Source organism: Apodemus sylvaticus, chromosome 1, assembly GCF_947179515.1.
Source record: "Apodemus sylvaticus chromosome 1, mApoSyl1.1, whole genome shotgun sequence".
Lineage (NCBI taxonomy): Eukaryota > Metazoa > Chordata > Mammalia > Rodentia > Muridae > Apodemus > Apodemus sylvaticus.
This window is the reverse complement of record NC_067472.1, coordinates 178,461,230-178,478,471: the sequence shown is the minus strand read 5'-3', so window position 1 is coordinate 178,478,471 and position 17,242 is coordinate 178,461,230. Positions and strand designations below refer to the sequence as shown.

Below are 17,242 nucleotides of genomic sequence, written 5' to 3'. Positions count from 1 at the left end.
CTGGCTCTGACTTTCCCCAACCAGTGTAAAACAGACCAGACGTCACCTTCTGTTGTCAGCGGTGATACTGCACTCTAAAACAGGAGCCTTGGGTCGTGGCTCAAAGTCCCAAACCACAGTTCCGTCTTCAGCATCCTCAAATCAATGGGAGAGAGGAGAGACAATGGTCAAGGCTTAGGTATGGAAGTCATGAATTCTGATCAGCAGGAGTTCCTAGCTTGCCTACAGCAAAATTCCGGGGCTTCCCAACATCCCAAGCAAGAGGGACACTGCATCGCCCACAGCATCCTCAGGAAATCCCCCTCAGTGCCCCAGGCACAGATGGGCCCTGAGCATCGTGTGGCCTTCTCAGAGGACCCAGGTCAGTCGCCAGCACCCGCATGGCCAATAACAACCATCTGTAACTCCAATTCCATGGGGGATCTGACTTCCTCTTCTGGACTCTGCAGCCACCAGGCATGCACACATGGTGAACACATGACCATGCAAGCAAAACACACATGCACTCAAGTTTCCTGCAGCGACGGGGACAGTTAAGAGCACCAGATAATAAGGTGTTGGGGGCAAAGTCCAAAGGAAGCCAGGTGTCCCCCAATCTTCTCTTGGAGAGCTTGGGGCTCACCACTTACAGCAATAGCCTACACCAATCCAGGCAAAGTGCTGCCTATGAGAAATGTGTACCAGAACCCGGCCTGGAAGCTTATAGAAGAGAGATCAGTCCCGTGGACACTGTGCCTAGCCCACACTTGAATTCCAGGAAGGCGGTTTGCGCAGGCTGTAAAGGTGTGATTAGCTGCCTTTAATTACATGGGGGACAACCTCCTAAAATGGTAAAGGACTATTCACCAGACCAGTTCCCAGACTAAGGCCAGAGATCGGCTTACCAGCAGTCTTTATGGTAGCCCCAGGCCTGTTGTGAATGCTAAACCGCACACACCCAGCTCCCTATGCCTGTCCCCTGGTCACGTGGTCGCCTTCAGGAAATCCCAGGAGGCCCTTTTCCAAGCTCAGTGGAAGATAAGGGCAGCTGGGAGTTCCCCAATTGGAATTCAGCAGGGCAGGGCATTGCACCCAGGCTGGTGTCCTGGACTCAGGAAGAAGGGTTGATGCTGTCCACTGGGATCCAGTCTCTCTGGCTTGGCACAGTACCTCTAAAGCAGTGTTTCTCAACCTGTGGGTCGAGACTCCCTGGCGGTGTGTGTGTGTGTGTGTGTGTGTGTTTCCTAACAACCCTTTCATAGGGGCCACCAAAGACCATTGGAAAACAGACAACTGTATTACAACTCCTAACGGTAGCAAAATTAGAGTTAAGAAGTAGCAATGAAATAATTTTATGTCTAGGGGGGAGGTGTCACCAAAACATGAGGAACCATGTCAAAGGGTCACAGCGTTAGGAAGGTTGAGAAACACTGCAGCTAGGGGAAAACAACTCCCCCTCCACCCACTCCTTCTGCGCAGGAGACTGTAAGCTACAGTGGTCTGGGCAGAGAAAGAAGTGATTGCAAATTCAATAGTGTCCCCATGTGGCCAAAATTAGGAACAGCAGCCAAGGACAGAGGCTCCCAGCAGGTTTTTGAGCTCGGCCTTTGGAAAAGTCAGTGCCTGAGAAGTGAGTTCGGAGGGTAAAATACTGACGGGGTTTTGATTAGTGTTGTAGGAAGTTTTTATTCCTGTTGAGTGTGGAGCCCGGCAGGCCCCTGAGGCTCTTAGACAGATCTTTTGCCCTGAGCTAGAGCCCCGACAGAGTACTGGTGAGATTTTGAAGGAGGCAGAAGGAAAGCACTAACTGACTCTCAGAAAAATCAGGGGAGTGTGACAATGGGTTGGAGGTGAAATTTATGATTCAGCATTTCTGTGTGGTCCCAATTATTTAAGTGGAGAGAGAAAGAGAGAGAGAGAGAGAGAGAGAGAGAGAGAGAGAGAGAGAGAGAGAGAAAAAAACAAGACAAGCAAAAAACCAAGCAGACACATCTAGCCTTTCAGCCCAGACATCCACAAGTCGCAGGAATCCTTCTGATGAATGGCACACCATGACAATTACCTGTCCCCTTGATTGGGAATCCCTGGTAACTACTGAGGGATAGAAACAGCTTTATGGATCCCGGAGAACTGGAGAATTTCCCCCCACAGTGAGATCCTGGCCTCTGAGTGCACAGGACAGGTGTCCATGGGACAGCAGTGGAGAGAGGTGTGGGGGTCCACGGGAATCAGAGGTGGGCGAGCTTGGCGAGCTTGGCGAGCTTGGCATAGCCCCACCCGCTCGCTATACATCTGGTCCTGAGGCTGCAGCAGTTGAGAGGACCTCAAGAGGTGGATAAACCACCCAGGGTTCCACAGCCATTGGGTCCCCAATACAGGGTCTGAGCTGACCTGGAATAGTCCCAAACCCTCTGACCTGATTGGCTTGTGCTTTGGCATCCACGTGTGCTGAACTGCCCCTCTGACGTCATTTGTAGCGTCAGGGGCTCTAATCTGTCCAGGTAATCTGTCTAATCTCTTCCATGCCAGAACCTGAAGCCCCCTTGACAATCTTCCAACTCAACACAAACCAGAAGACAGCAGAAAACCCCAGAACCGAGCGTCCTCCCATGTGGCCCCAGCCCACGGTCATCTTCAGCCGAGTCCTTGCTGGCCAATGTCACCCTCCATCCCTGCTCCCTCCTCTCTGTCAGCCCTGCCATAGGAGCCTGTCAGAGCCTGCTGGACACAAACACCAAATCCTACAAACGGAGTAGAGGCTGCCTCTCTGCAGCCTGGCCTCAGTATCATGCCCTGTACCTGGTTTCTCTGCCACAGCACAGCTAGGCGTTGATCTGCCTCAGACCTGCCTCTCTGCTCATCTCTCTGGGACAGAACCCAAATGGCCCCCATCTGTCCTCTGTGAATACCCAAGGCCTGAATATCACAGAAGTGGCAGGAATTCACAGTGTGCTTAAGTCCAATAAGAATTTTATATGACATCTAAAGAACGGGACACTGGAGAGGTGGCTCAGTGGTTAAGAGCACTTTCTGCTCTTCCAGAGGACCTGAGTTCAATTCCCAGCACCCACATTAGGCAGGGCCATCACTGTCTAGAACTCCAGTTCCAGATGGCCCATTCCCCCCCCCCCCCCGGGCCTTCAAGAGCCTGTACTTACATAGCACGTGCGAACACACACACACACACACTCACTCACACAAAATGAAAACATGTTTAACAAAAATAGTTTAACGCAACAAGATCAGTATACAAGAATTGAGTTTTCCAGATGCAAAGGAGATGCAGAGAAATAGGTCTATCCAAGGGTGTGATGGCATAGGACTGTAATTCCTGTATGTGAAAGGCTGAGGCAGGAGGATTGTGAGTTCAAAGCCAACCCGGGTTACATTAGCAAAACCTTGCTTCAAAAATAAAACATAGGATCGGGTGGTGGTAGCGGTGGCGCACGCCTGTAATCCCAGCACTCTGGGAGACAGAGGCAGGCAGATTTCTGAGTTCGAGGCCAGCCTGGTCTACAGAGTGAGTTCCAGGACAGCCAGGGCTACTACACAGAGAAACCCTGTCTCGAAAAAAACCAAATCCAAAAACAAACAAACAAACAAACAAACAAATAATACAAAAAATAAGATTGGGACTGGAGAGACAGACAGCTTAGCTGCTAAAAGTACTGGCTGCTCTTCCACAGGACCTAGGTTCAATTTCCAGCACCCACAAGGTGGCTCACAACCATCTGTAACTCCAGTTCCAGGAAGAAACCTGATGCCCCTTGTGGCCTCTGTAGGAACTGCACACATGTGGTATGCAGACAAAAATCCCATATAAGTAAATAAATATTTTGGAAATAAAATTTTAACCAAAGAAAATAATACATAGCTTAGTGACTTCCAAGTAGAGATCAGGAACAACAGGACCCCCCCCCCAAAACTGGGGACTATCAGCATTGTGATCTTCAGCCCGAACCCCCACTGTGTCCAGAGCCTCAGGCTGGCTGTCCCTAGGCGGTTTCTGAGGACTCGACCCTGAGATGGGCTCCTTTATCTTGCACTTGCTCAGAAGCCTTAGCAAACCCCAGAAAATAAGAACTCGGTGCTGGAGAGTTCTCCCCCAGAGGAGCCTAAGTGTCCACGTGGTCGGAGCGCTAGGCTAAGCGTCCACGTGGTCGGAGCGCTAGGAGAGCCTGCCCTCTGGCCACCTACCCACAGCTTCACTGTGCAGTCGTAGGAGCTGCTGACGAACCTTGTGTCATTCATACAAAAGTGGCAGGAGCTCACGATGTGGTCATGCCCGATTATTATTTTATACGGGATCTAAATAGAAGGATGGATACAAACGACCAGTTTAACAGTGTCGCTGGACGAAAGGATGTCATGCAAAAAAAGAACAAAAACAAAAAAACCCCAAGCAGTGTTTATAAACATGTGACATGAAAAAAAAAATAAGGAAAGCATCCCAGCACAAAAACGAAGGGTAGAAGGGAGTTGTATACCTTGAACCCTTATTGAAAGAAATTGAAGACCTACATAAATGGACCGGCAACCCAGGCTGATGGGCTGATGGAATCATGCTAAAATATCAGAGGCCCTCAAAGAGACCCACAAGTTCAACCTCACCTCATCAGATTCCAAGATGGTAATGAAATCTTTGTAGAAAGTGACAAGCTGATCTTTTTCTATGTGTATGTATGTATGTATGTATGTATGCATGTATGCATGTATGTATGCATGCATGCATGTATGCATATATGTATGTATGCAATTATGTATGCATGTATGTATGTATGTATTTAGACCATTTTCTATGAAGCCCTGTCCTGTCCTGGAATGCACTGGGTAGACCAGGCTGGTCTGAAATTCACAGAACTCTGCCCACCGCTGCCTCCTGAGAGCTGGGATTAAAGCATGAAGCAGCACACCCAGCCTCTTTATGTGTACTTTCAATTTTTATTTATGTGCATATGTGTAAGTGTGTGGACGCACATATATGTGCGTGTGCGTGTGCGTGTGTGTGTGTGTGTGTGTGTGTGTGTGTGTGCTGTGAGTGTTCAGTGTGGTGGGAGGCCAGAAGAGGGCATTGGAGGCCCTGGATGCAGCATTACAAGTGGTTGTGGGCCACCCAACATGGGTGCTGGGCGGAGTCCGGGTCCTCCCGGAAGAACAGCTCATGCTCCTAACCACTGAGCAATCTCTGCGGTCAAGCTGCTCTTACAGCTTTTGTGAAAATTCAAGAAGAAAATTCACCAGTCTTTGGGCGGGTGAGATTGTTCAACTGGTGAAGGCATTTGCCACCAAGCCTGGTGACCTGAGTTCAGTCCCTAGGACCCACATGGTGGAAGGAGATCCCCACCTTAACAAATTGACCTCTAACTTCCAGACTTCCCCTAACCCCACTGCAAGTGCCAGTGGTATCTGCCTGTAATCGACCCCTGCACTGAGGAGGCAGACAGTGAAACCCTGGGGCTGGCTGCTCACCCAGCCCAGCCTAACTGGAGAGCTAGTGAGCCCCAGGTCCCAGTGAGAGATCTTGTCTCAAAACCAAACAAATAAAAAAACACCCAGGTAGACTGGACTGTGGGGACCAAGCCTTTAATCCCAGCACCTAGCACTCGGGAGGCAGAGGTGTGCAGATCTCTGTGAGTACAAGGCCAACCTGGTCTACAGAGTAAGTTCCAGGACAAACAGAGCTACACAGAGAAACCTTGTATAGTAAACAAGCAAATAAACAAGAAACACCGAAGTAGGGAGTGAGGCTAGAGATGAAGCCAGTGTGAGTCTGACATTCTGAACCCAATCACCAGGACCTTCTCCACACACTAATAATAACAAACAAAAAAATCCAAGGTGGATGGGAAATGAGGAATGACACTTAATGTTGGTCTGTGGCATACACACACACACACACACACACACACACACACACACACACGCACATGCACATACACACACATGCATGCATGCATGCACCCATAAATACCCATGCACATGTGCACACACACATATGTACACATGCACACATACAGACACACATCCCCACTCCAGCTTGCGCACGCGCGCGCACACACACACATACACAGAGGAATGCTAGTATGCATGACATGCACATACTAAGATGAGAGAATAAACTTTTTAAGCACATTTTCTGAGAAAACTAATTATTTACACACAAGAAAACAAACATACCAAACAAAAAAACAAACATACTGCTACCACCTACAGAAACGAAGTCAAAATGAATCAAAAGCTTAAATGTTGGGCTGGAGAGATGGCTCAGCTATTAAGATCACTGACTGCTCTTCCAGAGGTCCTGAGTTCAATTCCCAGCAACCACATGATGGCTCAAAGCCATCTGTAATTAAATAAGTAAATCTTTTTTAAAATATTCTAAAAAGCACTTACATGTTGAGTGTTGAAATTCTAAGGCTCAGAGGAAAGCAAAGGTGTAACTATCTGGACTCTTGCCTTGGTGGCTTCTTAGATCTGACACCAAAAGACAACAGCAAGAATAGATAAATGCCGCCACAATCAAAATCATGTGTGCCTGTGTTCTCAGCAAGGGGGAAACGACAGTCAGAAGATGGAAAGTCCTGAAACCCTGCACCAAAAAAGTAAACTTGGAAGAGTCGCCATGAGGGAGGACACAGACGGAAAAGGACAGCCGGGGCGGGACAGAGAAGGCAGGTCACTTTCTGAAGCTGCTTTGTCAGTGCGGCTATTTGTCCTTGGACTAGAACCTGCGCGATCACCAAGAGAAGTCTGCAGCAGAGTATAGCGCCCTCTGCATTTCAAAGAAGCTTCCTGGCGCGGTGGAACCAGTACCAGGACCCCATTTCCGCCAGTTGTAAAGACAGAGCTTTGAAAGACTTCCCGAGAAAGCTTCTAAATCTCCTACCGTATGCAGTGACTCTCCATCTCAGAGGGACGGACAGACGGGTAAACCGTGACTATCTTTCACACATGAGCCACGGCAGCTGCTACTGCTCCCTTCCTGAAAGATAGACTCCGTGTTTGGGGGACAAAGGAGCCAAGTCACCAGTGCTGTGGTTTAATGCTTGTGTTATGGGTTCCCAAAATTGCATTTTGAAAAAATCTGCATGTGAGACGCTACGGGTCCCTACCCCCCAGCTAGTTCTGATTAGAAAAAAAAAAAAATGCGGACAGCCAATGGCTGGGCAGGGAGACGGAGGCGGGACTTTAGGATTCTAGGGCAAGGGGACCACAGAGGAAGAGGCAGAACTGCGGTGCAGGAGAAGCAGAAGGACCAGGCTTGAGAGCTGTAGAAGGGAGAGCACACAGTCATGTAAGGGCCAGGGCAGAGCGGCCCGTGCGGAGAAGAGACGGGCACTGGGTCTAGGGTAGCAAAGATGGAATATAGATTTTAGTAAGTAATGATTCCGGAGTATCGGAGGGGAGGCGTTAGCAGTATGGATGTTTGGAGTGGTCATTGAGCAATAAAGGCATATTAAATATAAGGATGCGGGCGGTGGTGGTGCACGCCTGTAATCCCAGCACTCTGGGAGGCAGAGGCAGGCGGATTTCTGAGTTCAAGGCCAGCCTGGTCTACAGAGTGAGTTCCAGGACAGCCAGGGCTACACAGAGAAACCCTGTCTCGAAAAAACCAAAAAATAAAAAAAATAAAAAATAAATAATAATAAGGATGCTTGTGTGTGCGTGTGTGCGCGTGCGTGCGTGTGTGTGTGTGTGTGTGTGTGCATGCATGTGTGTGTGCATGCATGTGTGTGTGTGTGTGTGTGTTATTTGAGAACTGAATTGGGGCAGCTAGCGAGGAATTTGCTCAGCCATTGCCAAGGAGGCAGAGCAGATTACTCAACACACCGATGTTTGCCCTCCCTCCCAGCTGAGGCAAATTTAAATGCATATGCCTGTGGCTTTATAAGTTTATATCACAATTAAAAGGGTAGGAAAGCTGTCTCTGTTTGCTAGACACACCCCAAGGCCTTGAATGCAACAGGTGGGTGGGACAGACCCTTCCTTCACCCACCGGTACCTGGCAGCAGAGAATGCAGGTTGCCCTCCCCAAAGTACTATTCCCATTTTCCTCCTGTGTAATGGGATCCCTGATTTCTACCTAGACTTTCGGGGAAAAAAATAAAAAAAAAAAATGAAAAGAAAAGACAAACAGAAATAACCTATGTCCTAAATAAAATAAAATAAAGTTCCCCGGCTTTTTTTTTTTTTTTTTTTTTTTTTTTGGTTTTGTGGTTTTTTGGTTTTTCAAGACAGGGTTTTTCTGTATAGCCCTGGCTGTCCTGGAACTCACTCTGTAGACCAGGCTGGCCTCAAACTCAGAAATCTGCCTGCCTGCCTACCTGCCTCTGCCTCCTAGAGTGCTGGGATTACAGGTGTGAGCCACCACCGCCCAGCTAGGTAGCCACCTTTAAGGATTTATCTTATATTTAAGGATGTACGCATATGAGTACAGGCGTCTGTGCAGGCCAGAGGCCTCTGTCTCTTGGAACTAGATTCACGGGAAGTGGGAGCCACCTGACGTGGGTGCTGGGATTTGAACTTTGGTCCTCAAGAAGAATGGCACAAGCTCTAAATGCTAAGCTGACTCTCCAGACCCAAGGGGCACACCTTTAATCGCAGCTCTCAAAAGGCAGAGGCAGAGGCAGAGGCAGAGGCAGAGGCAGAGGCAGAGGCAGAGGCAGAGGCAGATAGATCTCTGTAATTCAAGACCAGCCTGGTTCTTACACAAAGAATTCCACATCATTCAAGGACACATAATGAGACCCTATCTCAAAAAAATAGATTTAATTTCGTTCAGTTAAAAACATCGTGCTGCAAACGATAGCATCTAGAAGTTATATATCTGGCCAGGCATGGTAGCACACAGCTTTAATCCCCAATACTTGGGAGGCAGAGGCAGTCGTTACTCTGTGAGTTTGAGGCCAACTTGGTCTACAGAGCAAGTTCCAGGACAGCCAGGGCTACACAGAGAAATCCTGTCTCAAAAAAAAAAAAAAAATTACATATGGGGCATGTACTTAGAATGCATGATGAAATACTCATTTTATTTAATTATATTGTTTTCTTCTTTGTGTGCACGGTGCAGTAGCGTATGTGCATATTCACACGTGTAGAAGGTATACTCTGTGTATATGGAGATTCTAATAGGAATGGTGGCTGCCTAGGGTTAGGAGGGTGGGTTATAAGAAAACAAGAAATGACTGATAATCGCTAACCTTTTTTGATGGGTGGGATGTGTGACTGGAATGTTGGAGAGTTGGGACGGCTATACAATATGAAAATGTTTTTTTTTAAAAAAAAAAAGACTGTGCAATGTACGCCTTGCTCAGATGGACTGTGTGGTCAAAGATGGTGGGGTGAAAATGGCCCGTCGCTTACCCTGCTCCTCCTACAGCTAAGGATCATGGGGCAGGGCCATGTCAGGATTCCTGACGCTGAGCTGATTCGAGGCAGCATAAAAGGATGGAGGGAAGGAGACGGAGGTTTTGCTCTCTGCCCAGGAAGGTAGAGGTGGATAAACATACACGGTTGCAAGGGACGCCCCAGGATGCACAAGGGTGCATGGGGCTGGGAATGTAGAGGTGAAGGCGCTGGCCACCAGGCTGCAGGTGACTCAGACAGCCTCGGGCATCACTAATGCCCTCCAGGGGGCTGCACAGGGGGCCGCCCCCTACCCTCCACCTGCCTTCTACAAAGACCGCAGTGGGAGGGTGCAGACGGCCTCACTCAGGTGGCTGGAAGGCACGTGGGTCCTCGGACATCGGTGGGTGATTCTGACCTTAGAGAGAGGCTGCTGGTTGCCCCAGAACTTCTTCACTGTTGCCTTGTGGTGCCTGTCACGTGGCTGACGATCCTTCTCTAAGGCCAGGGGATCGCGGGAGGACAGATTATAATATCGACGGATATCTGGAAGGGACAGCTTGAAACGACCCAATGCTCTCATCAGGGTGGCCCATGGCACCCTGCTGTGCCGCACTCTGGCAAGATTGGAGGGAAACATTTCCTTGTCCTCGACTGAACTCTTCCTGTCATCACTGAAATCCATCATATTGGCGCCAGAGCTCTTCCTACTATCGACCGAACCCCTTTTGCTGTCGGTGGAAAATCTTCTGCCATCGACTGAACCCTTCTTGCTATCGACTGAACCCTTCTTGCTATCGACTGAACCCTTCTTGCTATCGACTGAACCCTTCTTGCTATCAACCGAAGCCCTCTTGCTATCGACCGAACCCCTCCTGCTATCGACCGAACCCCTTCTGCTATCGACTGAACTCCTCTTGCTATCGACCGAATCCCTCTTGCTATCGACAGAACCCCTCTTGCTATCGACCGAACTCCTCTTGCTATCGACCGAACTCCTCTTGCTATCGACCGAACTCCTCTTGCTGTCGGCTGAACTCCTCTTGCTGTCTACCGAAACTCTCCTGTTATCCATCAAAGCCCAATCATAATCGGCGGAATCCAACTTCTTGGGTGTAAGAGACCCCTTCCGCCAAGTGTCCTCGACAAAATCCAATATTCTGGGCTCAAGAGGCCCCTTCTGCCAACTGTCCTCGACAAAATCCAATATTCTGGGCTCAAGAGACCCCTTCCGCCAACTGTCCTCGAAAAAATCCAACACCCGGGGCTCAAGAGACCCCGTTCGCCAACTGTCCTCGACAGAATCCAACACCCGGGGCTCAAGAGACCCCTTCCGCCAACTTTCCTCGACAAAATCCAAATTCTTGGGCTTAAGAGGCACCTTCCTCTTAGTGCTCCTCTTCTTCCTCCTCCTCTTCTTGACATCAGCAGGACCATTCATGGCCTGGTCAGGGCTGTTCCGGACCTCTTCTGTGTCTTTCTTCGTCTCCTCAATAATTTCCCTGCTATCTTTAGACTCCTTCCTAGTCGCTCCTGAACCCTTCCAGGTCTCCCTAGAATCTTTCCTAACATCCTCTGAGGCTTTTGCGGGGACTTGGAGTGAGGCCATCTTGGAGCCTGCCCCGCCCGCCAGCGGCGGGCCCAGCAGGAACGGTGGCACCACGTGCCCACACCCTGCGCTGAGCCCTTCGGATCCACGTGCTGCACCAGGTTCTGCTATTGACCCGCCCACTTCCTGACTCGGAGGGCTTCAGGCAGGAATGTTCCCTTCCTGGACAGCCTGGGCTACATAGCAAGACCCAACCTCGGGGTGGGGTCGGGGGTGGTGGGGGGAGAAAAGGAAGAGCAGCCAGGAGGAAATGAGGGAGGGCTGACAGAAGATGCCTCCCAATGCAGAGCACTACTGCCTCTAAAATGTTCTCTGGCATTTTGGACACATGAGGAAGGAGCCTGAGGTGCAAACCAGGGATCTTACCCCTATGTCCTGGCTCTGTCATCGTAAATCTCTGTCCCTTGGCCTGTGGAAGAGCTCATAGCACACCCACTTTGTGTCTGACAAGTGGCCCATAAGTTATGGCATGACTTGGAGGGAACAGGATGCAGCTTCTGGGGACCAGGGTTACAACATTTGTGTGTTGACAAGGGAAATCTTCATTACAGTTCATAGCAACGATAGTGAGAGGCCGAAGAAAAGTCTGGATGGAGTAACTGGATGAGATGCTGAGGGTTCTCACATCTGGGTGGTTAGACAAAGCACCATCATCTTTGTGCTTCCTTTGCAGTCTTTCACATTGGATAAAGTCCTGTGCACTTTGGTCCCCACCCACACCCCCAATGAGGTGCTGGGGTGACATCAGCGCCTGGCTCAGTCAGTGTTTGCCGCTCACCCCTGCCCAGCTCCGCGTTTTGTCAGCTGGTGGGACCCTGGCTGTGGTGCACACTGCCCTGCTCAGCCTGCCCACCGGGCTGCAGGCACCACCAGCAGGGGGATGCTTCTCCCGAGGGAGGGGTGGGCAACCACCTCCTTTGCCCCCTCCACTGCCGAGTCCCAGCTCTCCTCACTGGACACAGAAACCAGAGAAAAGCCTTCACTCTTTCCTTTTTAAAATCTCCAGGATATTCCAAAAGAAATCAAGAAGCACATTTTTTTTCCAAAGCCACTTTAATTAAACTGTTCAGTCTTTTATCCCTCTAACATGAACTGAAGTTAAAAATAGAAATCAATTTCTGCAACCTTTCAGGGGCAGCCTTTGAAATGTCAAGGTTTAAAAAATTATTTTACAGAAGGAATTTACATATAAATACAATCTGTACAATGATGAACTGGGAAATCAGAGGACTTCCATCATGGAGGAGTCTCCAGACTGAGAAGGCCAGGCAGGGCTCCATCACTGTCTTCTTAGGGGGAGACACTTCAGTCTGCAGAAGAAAACAGGAAAGAGAGGGAGAAAAAGGAATGAGACACAAACCGAAAACCAAATCCTTCTATGGTACCACATCCCCAGTCCTTAGCCCAGGCTGGCCTCGGCTTCTCAAGTGCTGGGATTGTAAGTGGGACTCACCATCCCGGCCTCGATCCTTGTTTTATGTTTTAAGATTGATTTCCTATAGTCACTTTTACATTATGTATCCATGTGTGTGTGTGTGTGTGTGTGTGTGTGTGTGTGTGTGTCTGTGTGTCTGTGTGTGCGTGCACGTGAGTGCAGGCGCTCTCAGAGTCGGGAGTACTGCATCCCCTGGAACTAGAGATGTAGGCAGTGGTGAGCTGCTTGCTGTGGGTCCTGGTGCTCCGTGAGAGCCGTGCTGGTGACCCATCTCTCTAGCTCCTGCGCCTTATTTTATTTCCCGGGCACACACAGAGACCCGCAAGCCCACACCGTGCACTGGGCTCCACGTCTAACAGCGACTCCCGATGCCAGTTTCCCGTGCTTGCCTCAGCCATCACATGACTTTGGAAAGGAACAAACCCATGCTCGCTTTGGGACCCAATGCTTTTGTGTTGTCAGTCTGAAATCTCAACTTCATAATCCAGTTAAGTAGGTGCTGGGTGGGCATGGAGGTGCGCACCTGTCATCCCAGCGCTTGGGAGCTAAGGCAGGAAAATCACAAGCTCCAGGTCAGAACGGGCTAGACAGCAAGGCTTGATCACTAAAGAAAGAAAAGGGGCCGAGTTGACTGGAAAGAAAGTGCACGGCTGCTGGACGCAGAGTTGGGCTTCACTCTCGGGAGAAAACCAAGGACAGCAGACAATACTCCATGCTTCTCTTGCATAAAGGAACAGGCCACAGTCAACCACCAACCAGCTGCTGTTGCCTAGGTAACAGAGAAGCATCTCCAAAGCCAAGTGCTGAGAGTTCCTGTGACATAATTCCATCAGGGCTTGGGGCTACCTCAGTGGCACGGCAGCATGCAGGAGGCTTAATCCTCAACACTGCAAATACAATGAGGGAAAAACACACTCAACTAAACTAAACATGATTCCTTTAAATAAAACTAAAACGTAACAGGACCTGGGTGGCCATGATTGTGCACTGATAACCCTGGCACTCAGAAGGCTGATGCAGGATGTGAGCTCAAGGCCAGCCTGGGCTAAATAATGAGTTACTGTGTTTAAAAAGGACAATGGTGGCAAAATGGATCAGAAGGGAAAGAGCACTTGCTCCCAAGCTCGATGACCCAAGTCTGATCCAGAATCCACACAGTAGGGGTGAAGCAACACCCACAAACTGTTCTCTGGTGAGACACAGTGGGAAGTCTGAGGGCCTTAGCAGAGTCTTAGGTCTAAAGCAGACAACAGGACCTCAGTTTCTTCCTGACAGTGTGTGGCCTTAGCCCAGGCCCAAGTCAGCAGGGACATCTGAGCGAGGACTGGACCCCTAAAACCAAGAGCCCAAAGATGACTTTTCTCCTCCTTATAAGTTGTCTGTCTTGGGTATACATTGTGATGATGAGGACACAGGTGCATTTACAGCTATCTAAAATCCTAAGGATGCATCTTTAGCACCAACGGTACTTACCACGTATACTGCCTCTCAGGTTTTGTTCTTGTTTTTGTTTGTTCGTTTGTATTGGAGGATGAGATCTCATGTAGCTCAGGCTAACCTCAAACTTGGTATGTATGTCAGGATGACTTTGAACTCCTGATCCCCCTGATCCTCCTGCCTCCAGCTCTCAGGTGCTGGGATTACAGGCAGGTGCCACCAAACTTTTCATGTTTTATTTAAGTTTTACATGTCGATTATCACACAGTCACCTGCCTGTTTTCTGTCTGCCCTAATACACTCCCTGCTGGACACTAACCACCAGCCAGCCCCCTATGATGGACCGTACATCAGCCTGAGCCAGAAAAGTATGGACTGTGTTCATGAGCATTCAGAGGGGGACAGGACTCTACGGGAACTGAACTAGAAGCCATGCATGTTACACTCTGAAGAAGGGGGTCTGGGAGGAGGCTGGAGAGACGGCTCAGCAGGTAGGAGCACTTGCTAATCTTACAAAAGAGCTGGGTTCAGGCCATGGTGCTGGCGTAGCAGCTCAAAACCACTGTAACTTAGCGCCAAGGGGCCAACATCCCCTCCTGTGGGCACTATATGCACATTTTATATATATAAACAAGCAGGTGTTGCAGTGGCTCCAATAGACTCTGTAAGACAAAGTTTTACAGACTGAGGCAAGAAATGTTTCCTGGAGCCCTCCGGAACACCTCTATTCAGAAGTCGAAAATCTCACTTGGCAATTTGCTTTGCTCCTAAATTCTCCCCCTTCTTAGTAGCTGGGACTAAGAAAAACCAAGCAAATTAAGATGTAAAAGAATCCATCTTGAAGTAAGTCACTAGCCAGAAAATTCTGCAACTCTTTGCTCCAGTCGTTTACATAATTACATTTACCTCCCAACAGTACATAAATGAAGTATGGCTCTGACACTATGGTATGAAAAGCATTAATTAGCACAGTGGTATAAATATATTTCACGTGTCTTGACTGTATATTAGCTTATAAGTCATTGGACATAATTTAAAAGATATAAAGTTATTAAGAAGAGGTTAGTTTACCCAGCGACACATGAAAAGAACAAGTTCCTTTTGTTTTTTGACCCTCATAGTCACCCTTGCAGGACAGGTGGATTTGAAACAATAGGCCCAGACAAGAAGATATTTACATCTGAAGAACCTTATACGAAGTCCTAGCTGAACAGGTGGGTGTTGGGCAAATTAGAAAGAATTTACATTTTAGTTGGTACAAAGCTCAGAGCTGCCTCAATGGAAGTTTGTGAGGAACTGCTTTTGTCTTGCAGACCCCACCTAGGGGGTCTTTGGCCAAAACAACATTCTTAACTTATCCAGGTGTGATTCAGGATGCAGTTCATACTTATCGCTCACAGAGACGCTTTTAGACTCAGGGAGTTTGACAAAACATCCTTTAAAGTCTCTTAAAAGTTTATATCAAGAAGATTGATGTCTGTGTTTGAGCTTCTAAATTTGTTACATGGGAAAACAGTTTACCTGGTTGATTTTATACTTCCTTGTGCCAAATGGTTATGCTAACTGTCCCTTGTGCCTGCTTTACTGGATACATCTTTTGATATGTAAATGTCAATCCCTCATGCTTAAAGGCTCATGCCTCAAAACAGAAAAATACATTCAGATTCAAACCGCCTCTGTGTGTAGTTGTGTCTGTCTGTCATTTCACCGAACCTGTGCCTTTTCCTGAAATCCAAACGTTCCCCCTTGGATCTAAATCTTCCTGGCTGGGACTGTCCACGGCAAGCAGGCAAACAGTCATGCACATAAAATATTAGTCTTGAAATATATATATATTAAACATGCGCATCAATATGTGTATAAGTAATTGCATGTATATGACTGCATGTGTGTATGGTTGGGTGTTTATGTGTGCATGTATGCATATAGATGATTATATGTGTGTATGATTGTACAGGTATATATGATTGCTTGTATATATAGTTGTATTTATATGATTATACATGTATATGATTACATGTATGTGTGGATATGACTGTGTGTGCATGTATATATGTGTATGTGGGCACATGTGTGTATTGTGTGTAAAAGAATTTTAATCCAGAAACATGGCTTCTCTGGCAAGAGATCATATCCAAAGACCTTCTAGGTCTCTGTGATCTGGCTGGAATGGAGTCATACCCTTATCACACACCTTTAATCCCAAACAGTATAGATAATAGATAAAGTTAAAAGGAAGCAGCACGTTTGAAAGTGATGTCTAATTGAGGGACAGAAAAAGTGACAAATTAGAGAACATCTGATTGAATGAGTCAGAGACAGGATATACTCTCAAGAGTGGCAAAGGGAAAAGAGGAGGGCAGTTTTAGTCGGAGAGTTTTACAAAGACAGGTGGCAGGGGAACAAGCTAGACACAGGTGAAGACAGAACGAACCAGCGAACAAGAAGGAGCCAGAAGATGACGACATACTGCCAAAAGTAGTATGAGGCCAAGCAGAACAATTCAGCAGAAGCCAAGAGAAGCCAGTTTGAATCAGTCACCTTGGAGAGGAGTTTGGGCCAGAACAGCTAAGCTAAGCCAGGCAGCCAGCATTCAGAAGGAAGCAGAGAGAGCTTATTCAACAGTAAGCCTCTGAGACAATAGTTACATCTGGCAAATAAAAGTTACATTTACATATGTGTGATATGTGTGTGTGTGATTGTGTATGCATGAGTACATGTGTGTGTGTACAGAATTCTTGAAAGTTAATAGGAGACTGATTGAGGAAGTTAAGATGGAGAAGCTGGGTCTGAAATTTTTCTCTCTCTGTTTCTATTCCAACTCCACTTTGGGTCTTTTCATACCATGTGGCCCATATTGTCCTCATGTGGCCATATTGTCCTCAAAATTGAGATCCCTCTGCCTCAGCCTCCCAAGACCTGGGGTTATGGATGAGTGCCTCTGCCCCTAACCAGTTTTATCATTCTGACACTGGGCTCAAAGCAAGCATAATGAATATTCTGTAGGCCTTTGAGGTCTTCTAAACAACCTTCCCTGGGGGCTTCACCATCCCAGCAGCTCCTGCTGCAAGCTCTGCAGGCCCTCCCCCAGGGCTTACCTTCTCAGCAGCTCCTGTGGGGACAGCTCAGCAGGCCCTCCTGTGTCACTCCCGCTGTCACTGCTGTCTGTACTCTCAGAACTGCTATTTTTTTCTGATTTCTTATTCTTTTGCTTACTTTTGTGTTTGTGTTTCTTATGTTTCTTTTTCTAGGAAAAAAAATAAAAATGAAGGTTAGGAAACAAGAGAACCAACAGATGGAATGAAGCTGAACAAGGACTGAAGAGTAGCTCAGTGCTGGGGAGTAGCTCAAGGCTGGGCAGTAGCTCAGGGCTGGGGAGTAGCTCAGACAGTAAAGTTTTTGCTGACCAAGCTAGATATATAAAAAGCAGGTGTGGT

At 48.0% G+C, this 17,242-nt stretch overlaps 2 protein-coding genes across 4 annotated transcripts in view; both read right to left on the bottom strand.

Annotated features, from left to right (window-relative positions):
- Window positions 1-10,933, bottom strand: part of Wdr88 (WD repeat domain 88) — a 38,110-nt gene extending 27,177 nt beyond the window's left edge. Inside the window, exons 1-5 of the mRNA XM_052197156.1 lie at window positions 10,706-10,933; window positions 10,148-10,501; window positions 9,743-10,027; window positions 4,177-4,287; window positions 47-135 (exon numbers count right to left, since the gene is read on the bottom strand). Coding sequence (XP_052053116.1) covers window positions 47-135; window positions 4,177-4,287; window positions 9,743-10,027; window positions 10,148-10,501; window positions 10,706-10,933 — 1,067 coding nt within the window. The remainder of the gene's footprint in view (window positions 1-46; window positions 136-4,176; window positions 4,288-9,742; window positions 10,028-10,147; window positions 10,502-10,705) is intronic.
- Window positions 10,934-11,974: 1,041 nt separating this feature from the next.
- Window positions 11,975-17,242, bottom strand: part of Gpatch1 (G-patch domain containing 1) — a 45,142-nt gene continuing 39,874 nt past the window's right edge. For all 3 annotated transcript variants that reach the window (XM_052165510.1, XM_052165516.1, XM_052165526.1), the window contains 2 exons: window positions 16,904-17,052; window positions 11,975-12,243 (listed from right to left, as the gene is read on the bottom strand). In XM_052165510.1, the coding sequence (XP_052021470.1) occupies window positions 12,213-12,243; window positions 16,904-17,052 (180 nt within the window). In that variant the 3' untranslated portion in view covers window positions 11,975-12,212. The remainder of the gene's footprint in view (window positions 12,244-16,903; window positions 17,053-17,242) is intronic.